This window comes from Gossypium raimondii, chromosome 3 (assembly GCF_025698545.1).
Source record: "Gossypium raimondii isolate GPD5lz chromosome 3, ASM2569854v1, whole genome shotgun sequence".
Classification (NCBI taxonomy): Eukaryota; Viridiplantae; Streptophyta; class Magnoliopsida; order Malvales; family Malvaceae; genus Gossypium; species Gossypium raimondii.
In genome coordinates this window covers 53892349-53911316 of record NC_068567.1, presented here as the reverse complement: position 1 = coordinate 53911316, position 18968 = coordinate 53892349, and the positions used below count along the sequence as shown (strand labels likewise).

The following is an 18968-nucleotide window of genomic DNA, read 5'->3' as shown; positions in this document are numbered from 1 at the left end:
TGACAACCGAGTCAACCATTCCGATTAATGGATATCGAAAACAGTTACTACCTGGCTAAGTTTCAAAACTTCAGAGATTTTGAGAGAGTCTTAAGTCAAGGACCTTGGATAGTTTATGAGCAATATCTAACTGTTCAACACTGGAGCATTGAATTTAACCCTTCGCAGCCATACCCCGAATATGGTCATGGCTTGGATACGACTACCAGGATTGCCTGGACATATGTACAAAAAGAAAATACTCTGAAACATATGTGAGGGATCCATCTCAAGAATTAAACGAAGAAATCGAGTAAGATTCAAGAGTAGCTGTCGAGTAAAGATAACGGTTTAGATTTTATTTTTCCTTTACACTAGTTTACTTTTTCCACCAAAAAAAAAAATAAAAGTTATTGAAACATCATCTGTAAATAGCATAGTCCAGGAAATCCAAGTATGAGTGTGGAGAAGACAATACTACATTGTCCTTTCGCTCGTCCCAATCTGTGTAGTCTCCTTGCTTTCCTGCTCTGTACTATTCCCTTTTGAGGGTCCATTCTCAGTCCGTAACATTATCACCTTTGAACAACAACATGGAACAATAACAAAATTATAAAAAAATATATCCCCATCCAGTGGGTGATGGATATGAACTCGATCCCCAATCCCCAATCCCCATCCCTCTCTTGTTGATATTCTATGCAATTTTGCTATACCCGAAGGAGCATGCATCGTATCCACACTTGTATATCTTATATAAGGGTGTTTCATTTTTATACATATCCCAAAAGATCTTTTTTTTTTAAATAATAATAAATTAATGATGTTTCTCCCCATTACAAATCTTCACTTATCATTATGCTCAATGTTATCTTAAATATCCCTCTTTATCATTCCCTATACATTCACTTTCTTTCTCTCCATTAAAAGTCTCTGTACACACCGACTACTCATCAACTATTACATTTTTAGTTTATATAAAGTTTGATATATTAATAATCTCTTAATCATATAATTTTTTAAGATTTAATCAACTCTAAAACATTTTCTTTTTATGTTAATACATAAGTAGGCAGATGAGAGTTGTATTAAATAAAATTTAATTGTGATTGCATATCAAATATTATTATTGTTATATGATATAATACAAGGCTAAGCCTGTTTGAACTTGGTGTAGTCGAATCTTGTAATTAATAAAATAAAAAAGGTTTGTTCTTGAGCTGGGAACATTATTTTCCAACCCTTCCAACTGCTTAATTGCTTTACAGCAGCTTTAAAGTCTTTACCCATTGGCTTAAGATCCTTCTTGAAATTCCAATCTCGAAAACAACAACTGCAGACGGCAGGCTTTCATGCGAGTGCATCAACAAGTAAAGGAACCTTTGATGCCTCCCCCATGGAAGTTTTTCTTATACTTCATTATCACAATATTTGTAAGCCTGGACCACCCGTTATCTTAACAACATGCCCAAAACCTGCATGCTTCCAATGGAGAATAATGTCACTAGGAGGGAAGGGGAGGTGTCTTGTATTTAAATTACACATCTTTTCAATTTTAGTAAATTACAAGAATGATATTGTGATTATTGTAATTAACCCGAAAGTCAACTTGTGACGATCTGAGTTCAAGGAAGTCTGAGTCCGTAATAGATCTAAGTCTGAAAAATTCGAGTTTGAGAAAGTCTGAGTCCGAGATAAATCCGACTCAAAGCCTAAAAAAACCCGACTTTATAACTGAGCAGCCATAATAGACCTTAATAATTAATATAATGTTACGATATTAATTAAAATATAAATAAATGATGATTCTTTTTTTTTAAATGTATTCATAAGTATTGCATATTTATATTAATATTTTATTAATAGGAAAAGTAATTAATAACATTTTATGTTAATTTATAAAGTGAAATATTTTTAAGATATTTTAAATACTATAATTATATATTATATGCATAATAAATATATAAAATTAATCATTATTAAAATCTATAAAATTTAACTTAATATAACTATTACTTAAAATATTAATACATATATAACTATTATTATAATAAAAGATATAATATTATAATTTTTAATTATCGGTGCATATATGTAAACCATTAATATATTATATACTATATGATATGATATAGCATTATATAATATAGTAGGAGGGTTTGCTTTCAGATGTACAAAAATATAGGGACTTAGAGTATATTTCAACCATTATAATAACAAATAATAATATATGATAATAATTAATATATTATGTTTTACTCTACTATTATAGTATGTAATATAGTATTATATAATGAAATAATATATTTTATAATTATTAATATAATAACTGTTATTATATTATAGATTATAATAAAAATCTTGCATCAATAGTTATGTGTAATTTAGTATATTAAAATACATGTCTATAATTATAACTAACATGCATAAAATATTATTAAAAATTTAATATTATGTTTTTATAAGGGAAATTCAAATTTGGGATGTCATCGTATAAAAATAAGATGTATTATTACATTCAAAATTAAAATATTTATAACTTATAAAATTTAAAATTATCTGGATTCATCAAAGCCTGCCCGACTCGATCCAAATCCAAATCTAAAAAAATCTAAATTCAAAAGAGATCAAACCCGAAAAATATCCAAACTTGAAAAACTTTGATTCGAGTCGGTTTGCCAGCTCTAATTGTAATCATGGTAATTATATTCATTTCCCATAATTTATTATAAAATTTGGTATCATCATTATATTATCAAAAAATAAAATTGTGTCATAATGTTAACATGCGTTCATTCTTGGCAGCCAATAGAAGCTCGTAAGGAGCAAAGAGGAAAAAAAATGTGAAACCAACGCCATCCAGCCTCCCGAGGGCCTACCACTTAAAAAATAGCTCTTCTTTTTATTTGGTCATAAGAAAAGGGGCATTGGCATCAATTGGGGTGAATACGAGGAAAGAAAGAAAAATGTGAGGGTTACGGAAAAGAATCATTTCAGCATGTGATGAGGTTTTGCATCAAGTAATTGGTGAACTGGATGTCAGTAGATCTAATCCTGGGCGCGGAATAAGTAGATATTCTGGTTTGCAGCACCCTCAACCACAGTTCAGACTTAACAAATATCTTTTTGATAGGGTTTTTGTTAAAACCAATTGAGAATTATGTTTCTTGTCGTTTTATTAAGAAATCTTTCGCCTAAATTGACTCCCTTTCTAAAAAGGAGATCATGATCTACACTCCTGCTTTTTTAGCATAACCAAACTGTCCGGAAAAGACCGAGGACAAAAGAAAAAGGCAAAATCAATGTCTCTTAATTTGAGGGTTCATCAGCTGAGCCAAATTACTGCCCCCATTCTCTCTTCTTTAACTCGCACCCAATTTCACTTTCCTGCTTTTCCTATTCAATCACACTGATAATAGTGAGAACGTTATCCATATTGTAGCTTAAGAGTAAGAGAATCAGCTGTCCATGACAAAAATGGGTTGTCAAATGTTATGGCTTCCTCTAGCATTGACTCTGATGATGGCGACAGTCTCCACAGGAGGAAGCATTGTTGAAGAATGTGACCCTGGTGACCTCAAAGGTCTCGCCAGTTTTAGGGGCGGAATCCATATGGACACTTCAGGTCGGCTAGCGAAGTGGGTCGGTCGTCGTTGTTGCAGATGGCAAGGTATTTCCTGCAACAATGAAACTGGTAGGGTCACTGAAGTTCATCTACCTGGATTCATTTCCTCCGTTGATTTCGTCTTTCAGTCTCAGATGGAAGGCTGGTTTTCCCCATCAATCACACTCCTCACCTCGCTTGAAGTTCTCGACCTTGGAGGACTCGCAGGCCTTTCTGGAAGAATTCCCACATCCATTGGTCGTCTTAAGAACCTTAGAAAGCTTTATCTTTATGGAAACAAGCTGAGAGGGCCCGTGCCAGAAAGCATTGGTAAGCTTTTAAAACTTGAGGAACTTCACCTGCATGAGAATAGATTATCTGGGTTTCTTCCTCCTACCCTTGGTTGTCTTAAAAATCTCAATGCTTTGCTTCTTCATTCAAATAGATTCACTGGTAGTATTCCTGCTTCATTCTCCAACTTGACAAATCTCATGCATTTAGACCTTCATGCCAATTCCATCACTGGTCATATACCACAAAATATTGGAGACTTGCAGCTCTTGAAAGAGCTTGATCTTTCAGATAATCTTTTGAATGGGGAAATTCCAGCTTCAGTAAACAATCTAACATCCATTTCAGTCATGTATTTAGATGCTAATCATCTAGAAGGAGAGATACCATTTCCATCAAATTATGGTCAGATGCCTCTGCTTGGATTTTTAAGGCTGCAAAACAACCAACTAGGCGGGAAAATACCACCCAATTTGGGATATCTGGTCTCCCTCCAAAGGGTTTCACTTGAAAACAACAAGCTTGAAGGAGCAATTCCTTCTAGTTTAGGTAATCTAGAAGCTTTGACAGAGTTGTATCTCAACGGCAACAAGCTATCTGGAGTTATACCAAAGTCAATTGGTCAACTCTCACATCTCATACTCTTGACCCTTTCTCATAACTCAATTCAAGGACCATTGCCTAATGAAATGTCTGCTCTCCAAAATTTGCAAACACTGGATCTTTCATTCAACAGTTTAACTCTAAACTCCATTCCAAGGTGGGTAGCAAAATTGCCATCTCTTTCCCGAATCTATTTGGCAGGATGTGGAATCAAAGGACAAATACCAGACATGCTGAAATCAACTCCAAGTCCAATACAGGAACTGGACTTATCAGCCAATGATCTCACTGGTGGGATACCAGCATGGATGGGAAGCCTCACTCAACTCTACTCCTTGAATCTTTCAAGGAACCATCTCAGTTCAAGTATTCCAGCTTCAGTTGCAGATTTCCAGGAATTGGGAGTGCTGGACCTTCACTCAAACAACATAACAGCCTCAATGGAACATGTTTTCAAGATAGGAACCAGTTTCCCAGGTGGTTCACTCACATATGTTGACCTATCTGATAACAGCTTCACAAGTGGAATCCAACAAATTAGTGTAGGAACGCTGGAGAGAGTTGTGTATCTTAATTTATCACATAACTTACAAAAGGGTAAATTGCCAACATCAATGGAGAAATTGAAGGCATTGCAGAGTTTGGATTTGAGCTATAACAAATTTGGTTTCGGCTTGGTAGAGGCGTTGGCAAATCTAAGCCATTTGGAGACACTGAAGCTGCAGAGAAACCAATTTACTGGTAGAATACCTGCTGAGTTTTTGAACCTAAAAAACCTCAAGGACTTGGATTTATCAGACAATCTTTTAGTGGGGGAAATCCCTGCTGGCAGACCTCTTAGTGACTTTCCCCAGAGTTGTTTCACTGGCAACACAGGTTTATGTGGGAAACCTCTTTCTCCCTGCAAATCTTGAATTACTTGGAATTCCCCACCCCCCCCCCCCCCCAAAAAAAAAAAAAAAACAAAATTGCTGTATTATTTACCAACATTTAGTATCTTGGCATGCTTCTCATCTGTGAATACTGATGCTACAGTCAATGGATTTCATTTCACATTGTGTTTCAGTATGAAGATAAAAAAAAGCAAAGTTATGAACATCAATGCATGAATATGATTACCCACAATAATCATTTCTAAAGCCTTGTTGCCATCTGTCCCCATGCCTTTGGGCCTAAACTAGGAATAAGAGCAGAGGGCTCTGGACTTGATGGTAATTCACATAGTCAATGCTGCTACGTTACTTAAGATCTAAAACCATTTAAAGACACTTTCCCCCATTCTATTTCAATTAAATTTTATTTTACGTTATTATTTAACATCAATGTCGAATCGGGTTTATTATATTAATCTTAAACCAGGTCCTCTGATTGAAGCCCACATTATTGCCCTGATTCCTGTATTATGTAAATTTCTACTTGGGTTTTTTTTTTTTTTTTTGGAAATAGGAACTCGAGCTCAAGAGTTTACCCCAAAATTTTATTGTTCTAAAAATATATACATATCTTGAGTCCAGTCTAAGTTTTTCCTTTATTTTTTAGTTTTGAATGGGCTGCAATGCAGGCCCCCTACAGAGCTGGATGCTGGAATATATATATATATATATTTCTTAAATTAAATTTCAATCACAAGCCCTTTTTGTATGAATCAATTCATGAGATTTGGCCTTTCATAGGTGTTCCATCTTATAATTTATTTTATACATTTATTAAATCATAATTTCTTTCCCATTTAAAACAAAAAATACTTTTGAGATAAAAACATTACTTTCAAAAGTAATATTTTTATTAAAACAGAATCAAAAATTTTAACTTTTGTTCAAAATACTTTTAAAAAATAATATCTAAATTGCTGCCATAAAAACAATGTCAATATTTACTAAAAGAATTGTTGTGAATTAAGCTAGCAGTAAGTTCACTTCATTCAACAAGTTCTTGTTTTTTTTCTTAAAAAAAATTAAAAGTCAAAATATATTATCTGAAAAAATATATATCTAAGGCTGGATCCGAACTAAAGCTCAAGAGATAGAAGCATGAATATTGGCCTTGCGGGACACATGCTCTTTTAGGCCCTTAACCTAAGTTTGTCTGGGTTGGGTTACAACTGTTTATGGTCAAAATTATTCGTCCAAATTTGAAGGCCCGTTCAAAATTTAAGAAACTTTAGGTAATATTATTAAATTCAAATATAAATTTAGACAAAAAAAATTAGGCTTATTTAAAATATAGACTAGGCTTGAACTTTTAAATGTTCAAGTTTGAGTTCGCCTGATCTTTTTAAGTTCATAATATTTTATATTATGTTATTTTTATATATGATACAATTTATAACACATTAAAAAAAGTAAAACCTATACTAAATATATAATATTATTTTAATATAAATATTACAATAATGTTAAGATGATTATATAAAAAATATAATATAATATAATATAAATATTAAATTAATATAATATAAATATTTTTTTAAAAATAATATCGACATACCTAAAATGAGCTTGGGTTAGTCTTTTGTAAATATAGACAAGCTTAGATAAAATTTTAGGTCCATATTTGGGGCCAAGCTTAGACAAGCATAAAGTATACTAATATCATACTTAGGCTCGCTCGGCCCAACTCATGAACACCTCTAGTTGTGACTTACTTTTATTGTACGTTTATAATATATCTAATACTATTTCGAATTTGAATTAATTTAAATTCATATCAATTCGAGTACGCATAATATTCAGTATTACCCATAATCTTTAAATGGAAGATAAAATGTGTTTGAGTGTAGTCAGATTAATGTCATCTTACATTTACGATAATATTGATGCCAATTAAAATTAAACTCAATCTAAAAGAAAGTACAAACTTAAATAAATTCACATAATTTTAATAATGACTCTACAGGGGAATAACGGATATTTTACTCTATCCTCCCTAACTGCAAGTATAGCAAACCGAACATGCTTGCGGAGGAAAAGAGTGGGCATATTACCAGATGGAGTAATTGAGCACGTGACATTAAGTTTTTTTAATGAAAGAAATAAAGGGAGTGGAAAATGGGCATAGGAGATGTATGTTTCACATGCGGATTATAACGAAAGGTGGGGAAATGCAAATGAGGTGCAACTCTCTCCACATGGCTGAGAATGAAGGCGAGAGCTCCCCCGATATGGGAGCTTGGAGCAAAGCGCACGCCTTTTACCTACACTTCTCCTTGGCTATCTTGGACATTGGATGGGACATACAAATTTGAGGATAAATGTGAAAGTTGCATCTCACTTCTTTTTATCCAGGAATAAAGGCATAGGTAGAGCGTAATCCTAAACGTGGTGAAATAAAATTGGGCCACAAAATCCATTTTAAGCTAAGGAAGCAACTTATCTTTTCTGGTGATTATGCATGCCTAACTAAGTTATACATGAAAATGGGAAGTTTGGCAGAAGCCCTTATCTTTCCCATTTTCTTTGGCAAGTCACTAACACTGCACGTGATTAATATCTTAGCTCCAAAAATTTGAAAATTTTCAATTATTCCATCACGTGCTCTTGTTCATTATATTTGTTGAAAAAGGAAAACTTCTCAACTTGCAAGAAAATCTTAGCGTTGTTTCAATATTGAATATTTATATGATGAAGCTATAATGATAGGCGAAGAGAATTCTTTCAATTTCAATTTCAATACAGCTATTGTATTACAGCTCATTCTTTTTTTGGCACGTGGATTTACTACTTTTGGGTTTACAGCATTCTGTACATCCAAATCAATTGCTTTTAACTTCCTCTTTTTTCATTTTTCTTTTTGGCTTCAATGATATTGGAATGATAATATTGGGATTTCTTTTTAAAATAATTACTTATTTAGATATCATTTTATGGAGCTTTATTTAAACTATTGTAATTTTTCATATTTTCAATTTTAAAATAAACAAAATTTACACTTTCAACCCACAAGTAAAATGAAGTTGGTAGCAAACAAGCAGGAAAAAGGACATTGCTAATTTTATTATCAGCAGTTGAGAGTGAGGGGTGAAGTGGATTCATCAACATTATGGACACCATGGTGTCAAGATTCCTCCTCGATCAGACATCTACAGTTTTACCTTATAATTATTTTTAAATTTCCACCTACACAAGACTATGACCTTCCAATAGAAGAATAAAATTTTAATTTAAACAAGTTTTGGTCACCGGTATTTACACTTTTATCATATATTGTGCATAGTTTATATGCTACTATTTGTGTCACATTCTAAAAATCGGTTCAGAAGATTTGGGTTTGTGGTTGATTGATTGATTGGATTTGAGTTTGAATACACATGATTATTAGAGTGTGTTAATGTATGTTTTAGTGTAACTAGGCATGATTTGTATGATCTATGTATGATATACAATATGCTAGAATAGAAAATTTGACATAAAAACATGAAATAGTATGTATAGGTGTCAATGTGTCATATATAGGTTGGACATGTTTTGTTATCTTTGCAATTGAGTTCGATTTTTATGCTATGCAATTGGAGTCTCTAAGTTCTATGAAATGACCTAAAATTTTGCATGATTAAGTCTTATTTGGATAATTCCATAATTTTACTCTCAATTTTACAAAAAGGTTTTACTAAAATTATGATTTAGTCTTTAAACTTTGCTTTAGATAATTAATTAAAGTATTAAAATAATATAACTAGGTTTTATTTTATTAATTGATCTAAAACGAAACTTGATTACGAGGTTTAATTTAAAAATAGTGTGTCAAGACCTAATTGGAAAAGGGGAGAAACATGGAGTGACCAAAAGGGAAAATTGCTCAATTTTTGGGAAATTAGTCTTCCACTAGGAATTTCCACCGTCTTCTTTTTCTCTCTCCTAACCTAAACCCACATCTTAAGTTCTGAAAGTAAGTACGTCAAGAATTTAATTATGTTTAAGTCATGTTAATTAGAAATTATGCAAATTAAGTAACTTATTTACTATTTTAATAATGCTATGTATAGTATTATCAAAGGAAAGTAGTGTTGATGATACAAATTTTAGTTTAAGTCATGAAATTATGGTAATTTACAATAACAGTGGAAAAAAATTAAATGGTAAAGTTAATAAAGTATGTCATGACATTTTATAAAGTGGAAAGAGGGCTTAAGTGAAGAAGTGTTAAAGTTATGGTATTATATGTGATAAATGTGTAAAGTAATAAAGAATACGCGAGTAGTAGCCCTTCCTCCCATTTTGTTAATAAATAAAATCAAGTAAAAAATAGGTTCAAGCCTAATGGTTAAAGGTTAGCTTCCCTCCTTTATGATCCTAGGTTCAAATCCTTCCTTTTCTTTTTATTTTGGGAATTCGGCAAGTCTCAAAAAAGAAAGCAATATGTACGATTAAGTGTCTAAAATAAACAAGGAATAAGACATAAATTTAATGGTTAGGCATTAGTGCCTCTTCTTTAGAAATCAAGGTTCAAGTCTCCTTTTTATTTCATAAGTTCACCAAAAACACCCCCAAAAACATATCTATATAATTAAGTGTAAAAAATAAATAATAAATGGGTAACAACCCAATGGTTAAATGTTAGTTTCCCTTTATGAACCCGAATTCGAGTCTCTACCTCCTTTCTCCCTTTTATTTTAATTTCAAAGTTCGGCAAAATCTTGGGAAAATTACAAACCCTAGAATTTAACCAATTCTTTCATGATTAGAAATCACAACTTGCTCCTTCTCAAAATTTCAATAGAATTAGAATTCCATAATCTTTTTCTCTTATTTTCCCAATTAGATTTTCATATTACCCCTTTTCAAATCCTAATAGAATTTTCTTCATCTTTCTATTTATTCTCTTTTTATTTTCTTCCCCTTCCTTTACATTATATTTTTCATCTTTTTTGCTGTTGAATAGTTTTCTTTTTCGTATCAAATCAATCCTTGATTAAATCATTTTCTACCGGTTGTTGAATTCATTGTCGATAGCATCCATATTTTCATCAAAGTTCGGTAAGTGTATTCGTTTCGATAAATAGAACTTGTAAACTCCGCAATAGCATTGATCCACGTTAATCTTTCATTTCAATTACTCGACTTTTTCCAGTTCTTAACAAATCTTTTAATAATTTTGATAAATCTTGGAATCAATCGTTAACTCATGTATAAATGTCGTTTGAATGACTTGATTTAGGTGAATCGGATCAAAATCAAGTGTGAGGAACGCTGATCGGTCTCCTAGTGAAATGTGTGTGTTCTTTTACAAGCGAGTTGGGGCAAATTGTACATTGGAGTAGGGTCACATAGGCGTGTTGAAAATATATAATTAACTTATTTATTATAAAATATTATAAATATCATAAATATAAAATATTTAAATAATAATTTAATTATATTGAATTTATTTACATATCATAATTATTAAATTATTGTTTAATTCATAACACAATAATACACAATTATAAATATATGATACTTAATTGATAATGTACTTATTAAAATTAAGGGTAAACTATCAAAATAATCACTTTTGTTTATCTCATGTTACATTTTAGTCACTTATGTTTGAAATGTTACGTTTTAGCTACTTACGTTACCACGTTGTAACATTTTAGTCACTGAGCCATTAATTGCCATTAACGATGTAACAATAAGTTGATGTGGCACGTTAAATCATTATTTAAAACAAAAAAATTAGGTTAATTTATACAATCGGTACATATATTTTTTTGTTTTAAGCAATTTAATTTTTTTCTTTTATGTTCTTTTAACTTTCCCTTTTTTTTTTCTTTATTTTCCATTCTCTTTTGCTTCTCCCTCTGTTTTCCTCCCTTTCCCATTTATTTTAATGTAAATTTTCTATGTTTTCCATTTGTTAAAACTAATTGCTATACTCTTTTTTTTGAACAATTTAATTTTTTTCGAGCAATGCGAGCTTGTGGACTAGTTTTAACAAATGGAAAATATAAAAAACTACGTTAAAAGAAATGAAGGAAGGAGGAAAACAGAGGGAGAAGCAGAATAGAATGAAAAATAAAGGGAAAAAAAAGAAAGTTAAAAGAACATAAAAGAAAAAAAAATATAGGGACCAATTATAGAATTTAACCTAAAATTTTCGTTTGAAATGATGATTTAACGTGCCACATCAGCTTACCGTTATACCGTTAAAGGCAATTAACGGCTAAGTGACTAAAACATAAATAAAAGTGGGTATTTTAATAGTTTACCCTAAAATTAATTTAAGTGTAAAATAATCGCTATCAACATAAGTGTAAAATTTTAAAAATAAAAATAACATAATATAGCTCATAATATAAACATTCATGTAATTTTACACAAAACTTAAAAATTGAAAAATTGAAAATTGACAATAATTCTTACCTCTTTTGTATTATAAAATTTTAATCATGCTAACAAATAAATATACATGGTCAATCCATGCATCGCACTAGGATAATCTATTTATTTGTATTAAAATTTGAAATATAAACAATTTAACATATTTATTTGAATGATTTAAAATCATTTCAAAACACAAGCAGTAATAGTTTTTAACATTTAAAATACAGATTTGATTTCTTCATTAAATGAAAAAAGAAAGAAAATTGGAAGGGAAATGGCGATAAGTAGGTAAACCCGGCAATGAGAAGAAAATAAATAGCTAAAGATTCCCAAAAACTTTCTAACAAATTGACACTTAATCATTGTTTTTCTAATCATTAATCACATCAGCTTAATTTCCCAATTAGGTACTAATCAAGTGATACGGTGGGTTTAAAAGTGGAATCGGATGGTGGAGAAGCGAAGGAGAGAGTGATCCGGGTTTTGGAAGCATAAAAAAGAATCCTCCCAGTAAACCTCACTGGAAGTTACTTAAGTTCGCAACTCTCGAGGTCTCTTTCTAAGCCATCATAGATACACAGTTCGGTAATGAGATCAAACACATTAGAGACAACAAGCAATAAACCCCATCATCTTTCTTCGCTAATAATTTAACCAAACTTTACCTTTTTGCTGGGTGATGGATCCACCAGCTATGATGAGCGATGGGGGGTACAATCTAGCGGAGATCTGGCAGTATCCCGTGAATGAATCTGGGTTAAGGAGGGGTCAGTTTGGGAATGTGCCGCCGCCTCATTACGACCACCCCAATCCAGAGGTATCGGGTGGTGTGAGGAGAAGGCGTGATGGAGAAGATGAGGCAGCTAAGGTTGTCTCCACCAGTAGTGGCAATGGCGTGGTATTCATTTTCACTTTACTTCTTTCATTAATTGGATTTTGTGATCCTCACTTGTACTATTTCAGATGGGCACCTTTTTATTTTGCTTGACATTTATCTTTCAAGTATTGAAAGGAAATGATTGGAATTAATAGGGCAGTTTTTTTAATAATTTGGGCAGAGTTTTGGTGATGGAAAGAGACTTAAAGCATCAGGATGTAGAGAGGAGAATGACGATTCTAAAGTTGAAGCAGCAGAACCCAGTTCAGGCAAGCCAGTGGAACAAAAAGCTAAACCACCAGAGCCACCTAAACAAGACTACATCCATGTGCGAGCTAGAAGGGGTCAAGCTACTGATAGTCACAGTTTAGCAGAAAGGGTAACTTGCTTTATGATAGTTTGAAATCCTTGCAATGTATAAAAACCGAAATTTGATACAAAGGACATGTCTTTGATTGTGAAACTTATATATCTAACCCTTTTAATATTTTATCATCGCCTACTATTTTTTACCATCATTATGCAGTTTTTGGCGTTTTGGTTGAACAAAATTCATAGAATCTGACGTACATGGAGATTTGAATATGTTTCACTGATCCGAATCATTTGATGGACAGGCGAGGAGAGAAAAGATTAGTGAAAGAATGAAAATTCTTCAGGATCTGGTCCCTGGTTGCAATAAGGTATATAGCAATGAAAATTTTGTGAACTGCCTTGCTACCAACTCTATATTTGTTTATTCAATGTTTTGTGTATAAGAAAAACTGGTCCCTGGTTGCAATAAGGTATATAGCAATGGAAATTTTGTAAACTGTGTCTTGCTACCAACTCTATGTTTGTTTATTCAATGTTTTGTGCATAAGAAAAACTAGTCCCTGGTTTGCTGTATCTGTCTCCGCTTATTGGTAAATTGATAACTTATGTGGTGACATGGTCGATGACCGAAACCATATCAAATTTCTCTTCAGTTTGCCTGAGCATGGCATATTTACGCCGCATACTAAGTCGTTTATTGGACTCAGGTCATTGGCAAGGCTCTTGTTCTTGATGAGATAATCAATTACATTCAGTCACTACAGCGTCAGGTTGAGGTGTGTGTTTCCTTCTGCTTATCTATCATTGTATTTATTTTACATTTTGCCCCAGTAATCTCGAACTTTTATTCTGAAATATTATTGCTGCTGTTGCAGTTCTTGTCAATGAAGCTTGAAGCAGTTAATTCAAGAATGAATCCTACCATTGAAGTATTTCCTCTTAAAGATGTTAGTATTTAATCTGTTGTTGACTTTGTTGTTTTATTTAATTACTTCAATTTATATTTTCTAGTTGCTAGCATATACACATGCTTTCTATGTTGAAGTTTCAGTTGTCTAAAGTTAGATGCTCGCAAGTCATCTCGAACTTGCTTAGGTAGTCCCTGACTGCTTTGTGTTGAATGAAACAATTCTATTCAACAGCAGCATTGACCTTGTTAGGGGAAAACTTTGGAATGTTTCATCGAAGAGATTCTTTTCTTTTTCCCCAGACTTACATCTGCTATAACAATTGCTTTGTCATTTCAGTATGGCCAACAAACGTTTGATGCTACTGGAATGGCATTTGGTCCACAAGCAACGAGGGAATACAGTCGCGGTGCATCACCAGAGTGGTTGCATATTCATGGTGGTTTCGAAAGAACAACATAATCTCTACAGTTCATTGTCAATCAGCAATAAGAACATTAATTTCCCAATGAATCCTCTCCTTCAGTCATACCCAAAGAAGCATATTGCATCCTGGTAAAACCAGAGACACTCTATTTTCATTCTCAACATGAGGCATTGAGCTCTAAAAGAATGCTAAAGTCAGTACCTGAACATCTTGATTGTTGTGTTTGGGAGAATGTGTTCTTTTTCTTCATATATGAAAGGTCAGCCTTGTCTGTACTAATACCTGAACAGAATCTCCTAGAATGATTTATCGTTGGGTGTACAAGAAAGTTGCTTGTTCAGAATTACTGTCTGATGCTGACATGTTGAATCAACTTTGTTTTAGTGTCTTGTTAGTTAAAAAGTTGAAATTGTGATAAATAAATAAAGCCAGTTTACTGTTATCTTTTATTTTCCCTGAGCTAGTAACAGTTATAATCCTAAACAACAAATTACATGATGAGTTTCTGCATTCTTCTCAGTATTTTTTTCCTACTTCATACTATTGATGGGTATTGGTTTAAGGGAAAACTAGTATGATTGTCATATTTACATTTTCCAAGAGGAAAAGGCGGCACATTCAAATGACTGAAACCTTTTACTTCCTGCAACCAAGGATGCAGATTTGGGTATCCGATTTCAAATTTATTGATTATAAAACAAGATTTGAATCCAATGATGTTCTAACCATCTATATATATTTACACAAATTAATAAATAACTTTTAATAACGTAATAAAAATATTTTACCAAATTAAATATAATTAAAATGATAGTTTGAACATCACGAATCTATGAATCAAAATCCAAACAGTTTTGTTCCCCAATCTTCAACACCGACCGCTAGATCGACTTGAACCTAAGGTATGTTCTACTTGTTGATGGGTACTGATCCACCATATCGATCATCGAATCGTCGCTTGGAGCTCTCTGACTGAGCTTAAAAAAGATTTAATAGCCCAGTGATTTAAATAAAATTTTTCGAATAGTTCAGTAGCTATTTTGAAGTTAAGTGACCAAAATGTAAATCAACTATGAATGAAGTTTACCATTATTTTTATTGCTTAGAAGATTAGTTGGATCATAATTCCTCTTATATATAGGAGGAAGTGAGGCACTTAAACGAGACACACAAAGTTTTAGATTTGTTGTTGATTGTGTTTGGAATTCTAAAAGAACTTTTTAACATTAGAAGTAACGAAGAACACCTAACTTTTGAGGTTAAAACTATGATTGAAAAATGATTTTCTATTCAAGCTTAAAATTTGAAATTTAGTTACTTATGATTTTTGTGTTTTGAAGTAAAATTATCAAAATATCCTTATTTATATTAGTTATTTAAAATGTATTTAAAACTTTAGATTAATTTATATTTTATGTATCATTAGATTAAACTATTTAAATATTATTTATCATTATATTTAAATTTTTGTAATATTTTATGCATCATTAATTTTACAACTAATTTATATTAATTACTTAAAATATATAAAATTTATATTCCATGTATAGGTATATTAAATTATTTAAATATAATTTAAATTAATTATTTTTTACTTTTTCATATCATGTCTAAAATAAACATTTTAACTCCCCATCCCAATTTTTACCGCAATACAAAATGCTTTAACAAACTGCACTTTTCCACAACATTTATTAACTCTAATAGCAATTGATAACTGACCCTTAATCCTGAAACTTTTTTTGGCGAGAGAGACTCACTCTCCTTTTAACTTGCTTTCGTGTTTTAGTTTCGATAAAAATTTCTTTTATTATTGGCTTTATTCACAAATTAGTCTTTGAATTATATTTGTTTTTCCACATTAGTACCTAAATTTTTTTATCCCATTTTGATACTTGAACTTTGCACCGTTACTCGTTTTGGTATTTAAAAACTAACGATGTTAAAAAAGATGGCCAATCAAAACATGTCATGTCATCGATGACATGGTAGGTTAACTAGTGACATGACACATTGATCAATGATATGGCAAGTTAATTGGTGATGCGGCAAGTTGACTTGGTGTTGACCAATGTTGACTTGCATTGACCTGGTGTTAACAAATGTTTGACTAGTAAAAATTATAAATTTTGTAAACATTCTTTAAAAGTTATTAATTTTGTAAACATTCTTTAAAAGATTGGTCAACATAGACCAACGTGTTTGCAAAAATATTTCATTAAAATTTTAAATATTATCACCATGGAAACTAAAAGTGGGTCAATAACTGAGGTCAATGTTTGTCAATACCAAGTCAACTTGATCAATGTGCCATGTCATCAATGATGTGACACATTTTGATTGGCATTTTTTTATATATTATTAACTTTTAAGTACTAAAACGAGTATGATGCAAAACTCAAATATCAAATTGATATAAAAAATATTTAAGTATCAATGTGGAAAAACAAGTATAGCTCAAGGGTTAAATTGTGAATAAAGCCTTTATTATTTCCTTAATCAATCTTTTGTTATGAATAGCTAAGAAATTAATCAGAGATTATAAGATTCAAGTTTGTGTTTTAATTTTCATGTTTTGTTATTTATTTATTCTTGATTTATGAGATAGGAGAACATAGTCTATTAAATATTATTTTTTATTTTGATTCAAGAAGGCCCTTATCTAATATTTAAATTAATACATAGTTAATAAAGATAGATTGATTCGTAATTGTCCTTATATTCTAATCACAAGAACAAGTTAATATAGTTCGAGTGAAAAAACAATTAAGTTATGTTATGGGGTGAATACTCTAATATAAACAACCACTCAATTGAGTCCACTAGTTAAAGTGGAGTTTTTTTAGATCGTAAATTTGCTAACAGATTAAATATATCGAATAGTTCGAGTTAAAAACAATTAGATTATGTTATAAGATTAAAGTTGCTATTTTAGGGCTTGAATATGCCCATAACTAATTTTATTGTCACCCTCGTCTTTAAACTCACTAAAATCTATTTCATTATCCATCCAAATGGATCCTAAGAATGTATACTGCGTTCAACTTGAGTGAAGTGAAATAACAGAAATAGGCATACGCGCCTTGAAATCTCTCATGATTTTACGCTTAACCTCCCGCACCAACTGCAGCACGACTTGATTGGGCGACGTTTTTGTTTCTTACTTTGGAGTTGAAGCTCTTCTTTTATTTCATGGCTGCAGTTGGATTGGTGATCAATTCCATCATTTTCTTCAAGAGAGCTGAAAAACTTGGCTAATTTTTCTGATACAGACTGCTGGTTCTCATCCAGTGAATCTTCATCGCCACCATAATCATCATCGTTTTCATAAACTAGAAAAATCCCAGCTTTCTTCAGCTCTACGCCCTGTACGTAGGGCGGGTTTCGCCTGGTCACTTTAATCTTAAAACCATCCTTCAACATGGAAACCAAGGGACGATATGCGGGATATCGACACAAGTGAACATTGCCTTGGTTGGTTCTAGGTACCCCAATTAAGTTCAATGCAGTGGTCATTATTGCCTCCTCGCCATTGAAGATCTGTGCTTGAATGTCCAGCACGGCAGGCAGTTGGTATCTCAGTTCATCTGGAATATGATGGTTAATGGAAACAACAACTGCGATTATCACCCCAGTGAGATCACGGGTTTTGTGGCTTGAAAAGGTAACCATCTCTTGTGTAAACCAATCTGGAATTCTACTTCCAGGCATGCTTAGATTTCTCAGATTCTTGAGATAAACCTGCAAAATTAGTTGCATCAATATTCAAAAGCTCCATCCCAAACGTGATTTATTTGCTATTTATTGTTTGAATAAACTCAATAAAAAATATTATATATAATATCTATTTATACCATATTTAAGTTCTTCACAAAATTGGAAAAATATTACTTAGTGTGTTTTTATCTTGAAACTTGAATCTAAACATTAAGGTGAGATGATAAAATATACTACATGGAAAGATTATAAAAAGATGTTTTGTCATTATAAATATACCAAGCTTTATAAACTGAAGGTGCATTAAATATAAACTTTCTAAAAGAAAGAAAACTAACCTTGGAGAGTCTTTTCTTTGCTGCTGAAGCGCAGGTACTGCAGTTACTCATATACAATTCTCTCAAGGACGTTAAGGACTCAAGGCCTGGCAAATCTACCAATTTCTCACAGTTTGTAAGGTTTAATTCTTGTAAGCCCTTTATATTGGAAAGATCAGATAATGTCGCCAATGATATACAGTTTGCAAGATTCAACTTCTCCAAACTAGAGGGAAGTGGAGGCAGGGACTGAAGCTTTTCACATTTGGGCAGCTTGAGATCTCTTAGAAGTGACAGTCCCCTTAGACTTGATGGTAGTTTATAGAAATCATTGCTACCCAAATCCAGACTCTCTATTGCTGCCAGCTTCTCAAAATCATCTGGGATTTCACCACATATTCTCCAGGCCCGAGCATCAAGTTCTTGCAGCGATAAGAGATTTGTGAAAGATGCTGGCAACGCTACAAATGATGAATTTGGTTGCTCTTGCTTGTTGGGATCCTTTCTCATGTTCAGCACCATCAAACATGTGAGCATGCCAAAGCTTTCTGGTAATTCTGTCACAGCAGTTTCCTTCATATACAAATGATGCAATGACTTCAAATTTCCCATTGAGGATGGAAGTTTAT

General features: G+C 32.2%; 3 protein-coding genes across 3 annotated transcripts; 2 read left to right on the top strand and 1 right to left on the bottom strand.

Annotated features, from left to right (window-relative positions):
- The first annotated feature begins 2929 nt into the window (after positions 1-2929).
- Positions 2930-5542, top strand: LOC105794726 (LRR receptor-like serine/threonine-protein kinase RGI5). The gene has a single exon (XM_012624026.2). It carries the CDS (start codon positions 3448-3450, stop codon positions 5389-5391), a length of 1944 nt encoding a protein of 647 aa, XP_012479480.1. The 5' UTR covers positions 2930-3447; the 3' UTR covers positions 5392-5542.
- A 6586-nt stretch (positions 5543-12128) lies between these two features.
- LOC105794720 (transcription factor BHLH089) lies at positions 12129-14754 on the top strand. The gene is made up of 6 exons (XM_012624022.2): positions 12129-12676; positions 12837-13034; positions 13273-13338; positions 13678-13746; positions 13846-13917; positions 14218-14754. Exons 1-6 carry the CDS (start codon positions 12458-12460, stop codon positions 14338-14340), a joined length of 747 nt encoding a protein of 248 aa, XP_012479476.1. The 5' UTR covers positions 12129-12457; the 3' UTR covers positions 14341-14754.
- Positions 14755-17228: 2474 nt separating this feature from the next.
- On the bottom strand, positions 17229-18951 carry LOC105794721 (disease resistance-like protein CSA1). The gene is made up of 2 exons (XM_052628533.1): positions 18361-18951; positions 17229-18046 (listed from the first exon to the last, which is right to left on the bottom strand). Exons 1-2 carry the CDS (start codon positions 18949-18951, stop codon positions 17399-17401), a joined length of 1239 nt encoding a protein of 412 aa, XP_052484493.1. The 3' UTR covers positions 17229-17398.
- Between the last annotated feature and the right edge of the window lie 17 nt (positions 18952-18968).

What these genes read in the sequence shown, in the direction of transcription:
- LOC105794726 (XM_012624026.2), top strand. Translation starts at nt 3,448, where the DNA reads ATGACAAAAATGGGTTGTCAAATGTTATGGCTTCCTCTAGCATTGACT.
- LOC105794720 (XM_012624022.2), top strand. Translation starts at nt 12,458, where the DNA reads ATGGATCCACCAGCTATGATGAGCGATGGGGGGTACAATCTAGCGGAG. An exon ending in CACTACAGCGTCAGGTTGAG is followed by an intron (nt 13,747 to 13,845) that starts GTGTGTGTTTCC and finishes CTGCTGTTGCAG; the next exon opens with TTCTTGTCAATGAAGCTTGA. An exon ending in AAGTATTTCCTCTTAAAGAT is followed by an intron (nt 13,918 to 14,217) that starts GTTAGTATTTAA and finishes TTGTCATTTCAG; the next exon opens with TATGGCCAACAAACGTTTGA.
- LOC105794721 (XM_052628533.1), bottom strand. Translation starts at nt 18,951, where the DNA reads ATGGGAAATTTGAAGTCATTGCATCATTTGTATATGAAGGAAACTGCT. An exon ending in CAAAGAAAAGACTCTCCAAG is followed by an intron (nt 18,047 to 18,360) that starts GTTAGTTTTCTT and finishes CTAATTTTGCAG; the next exon opens with GTTTATCTCAAGAATCTGAG.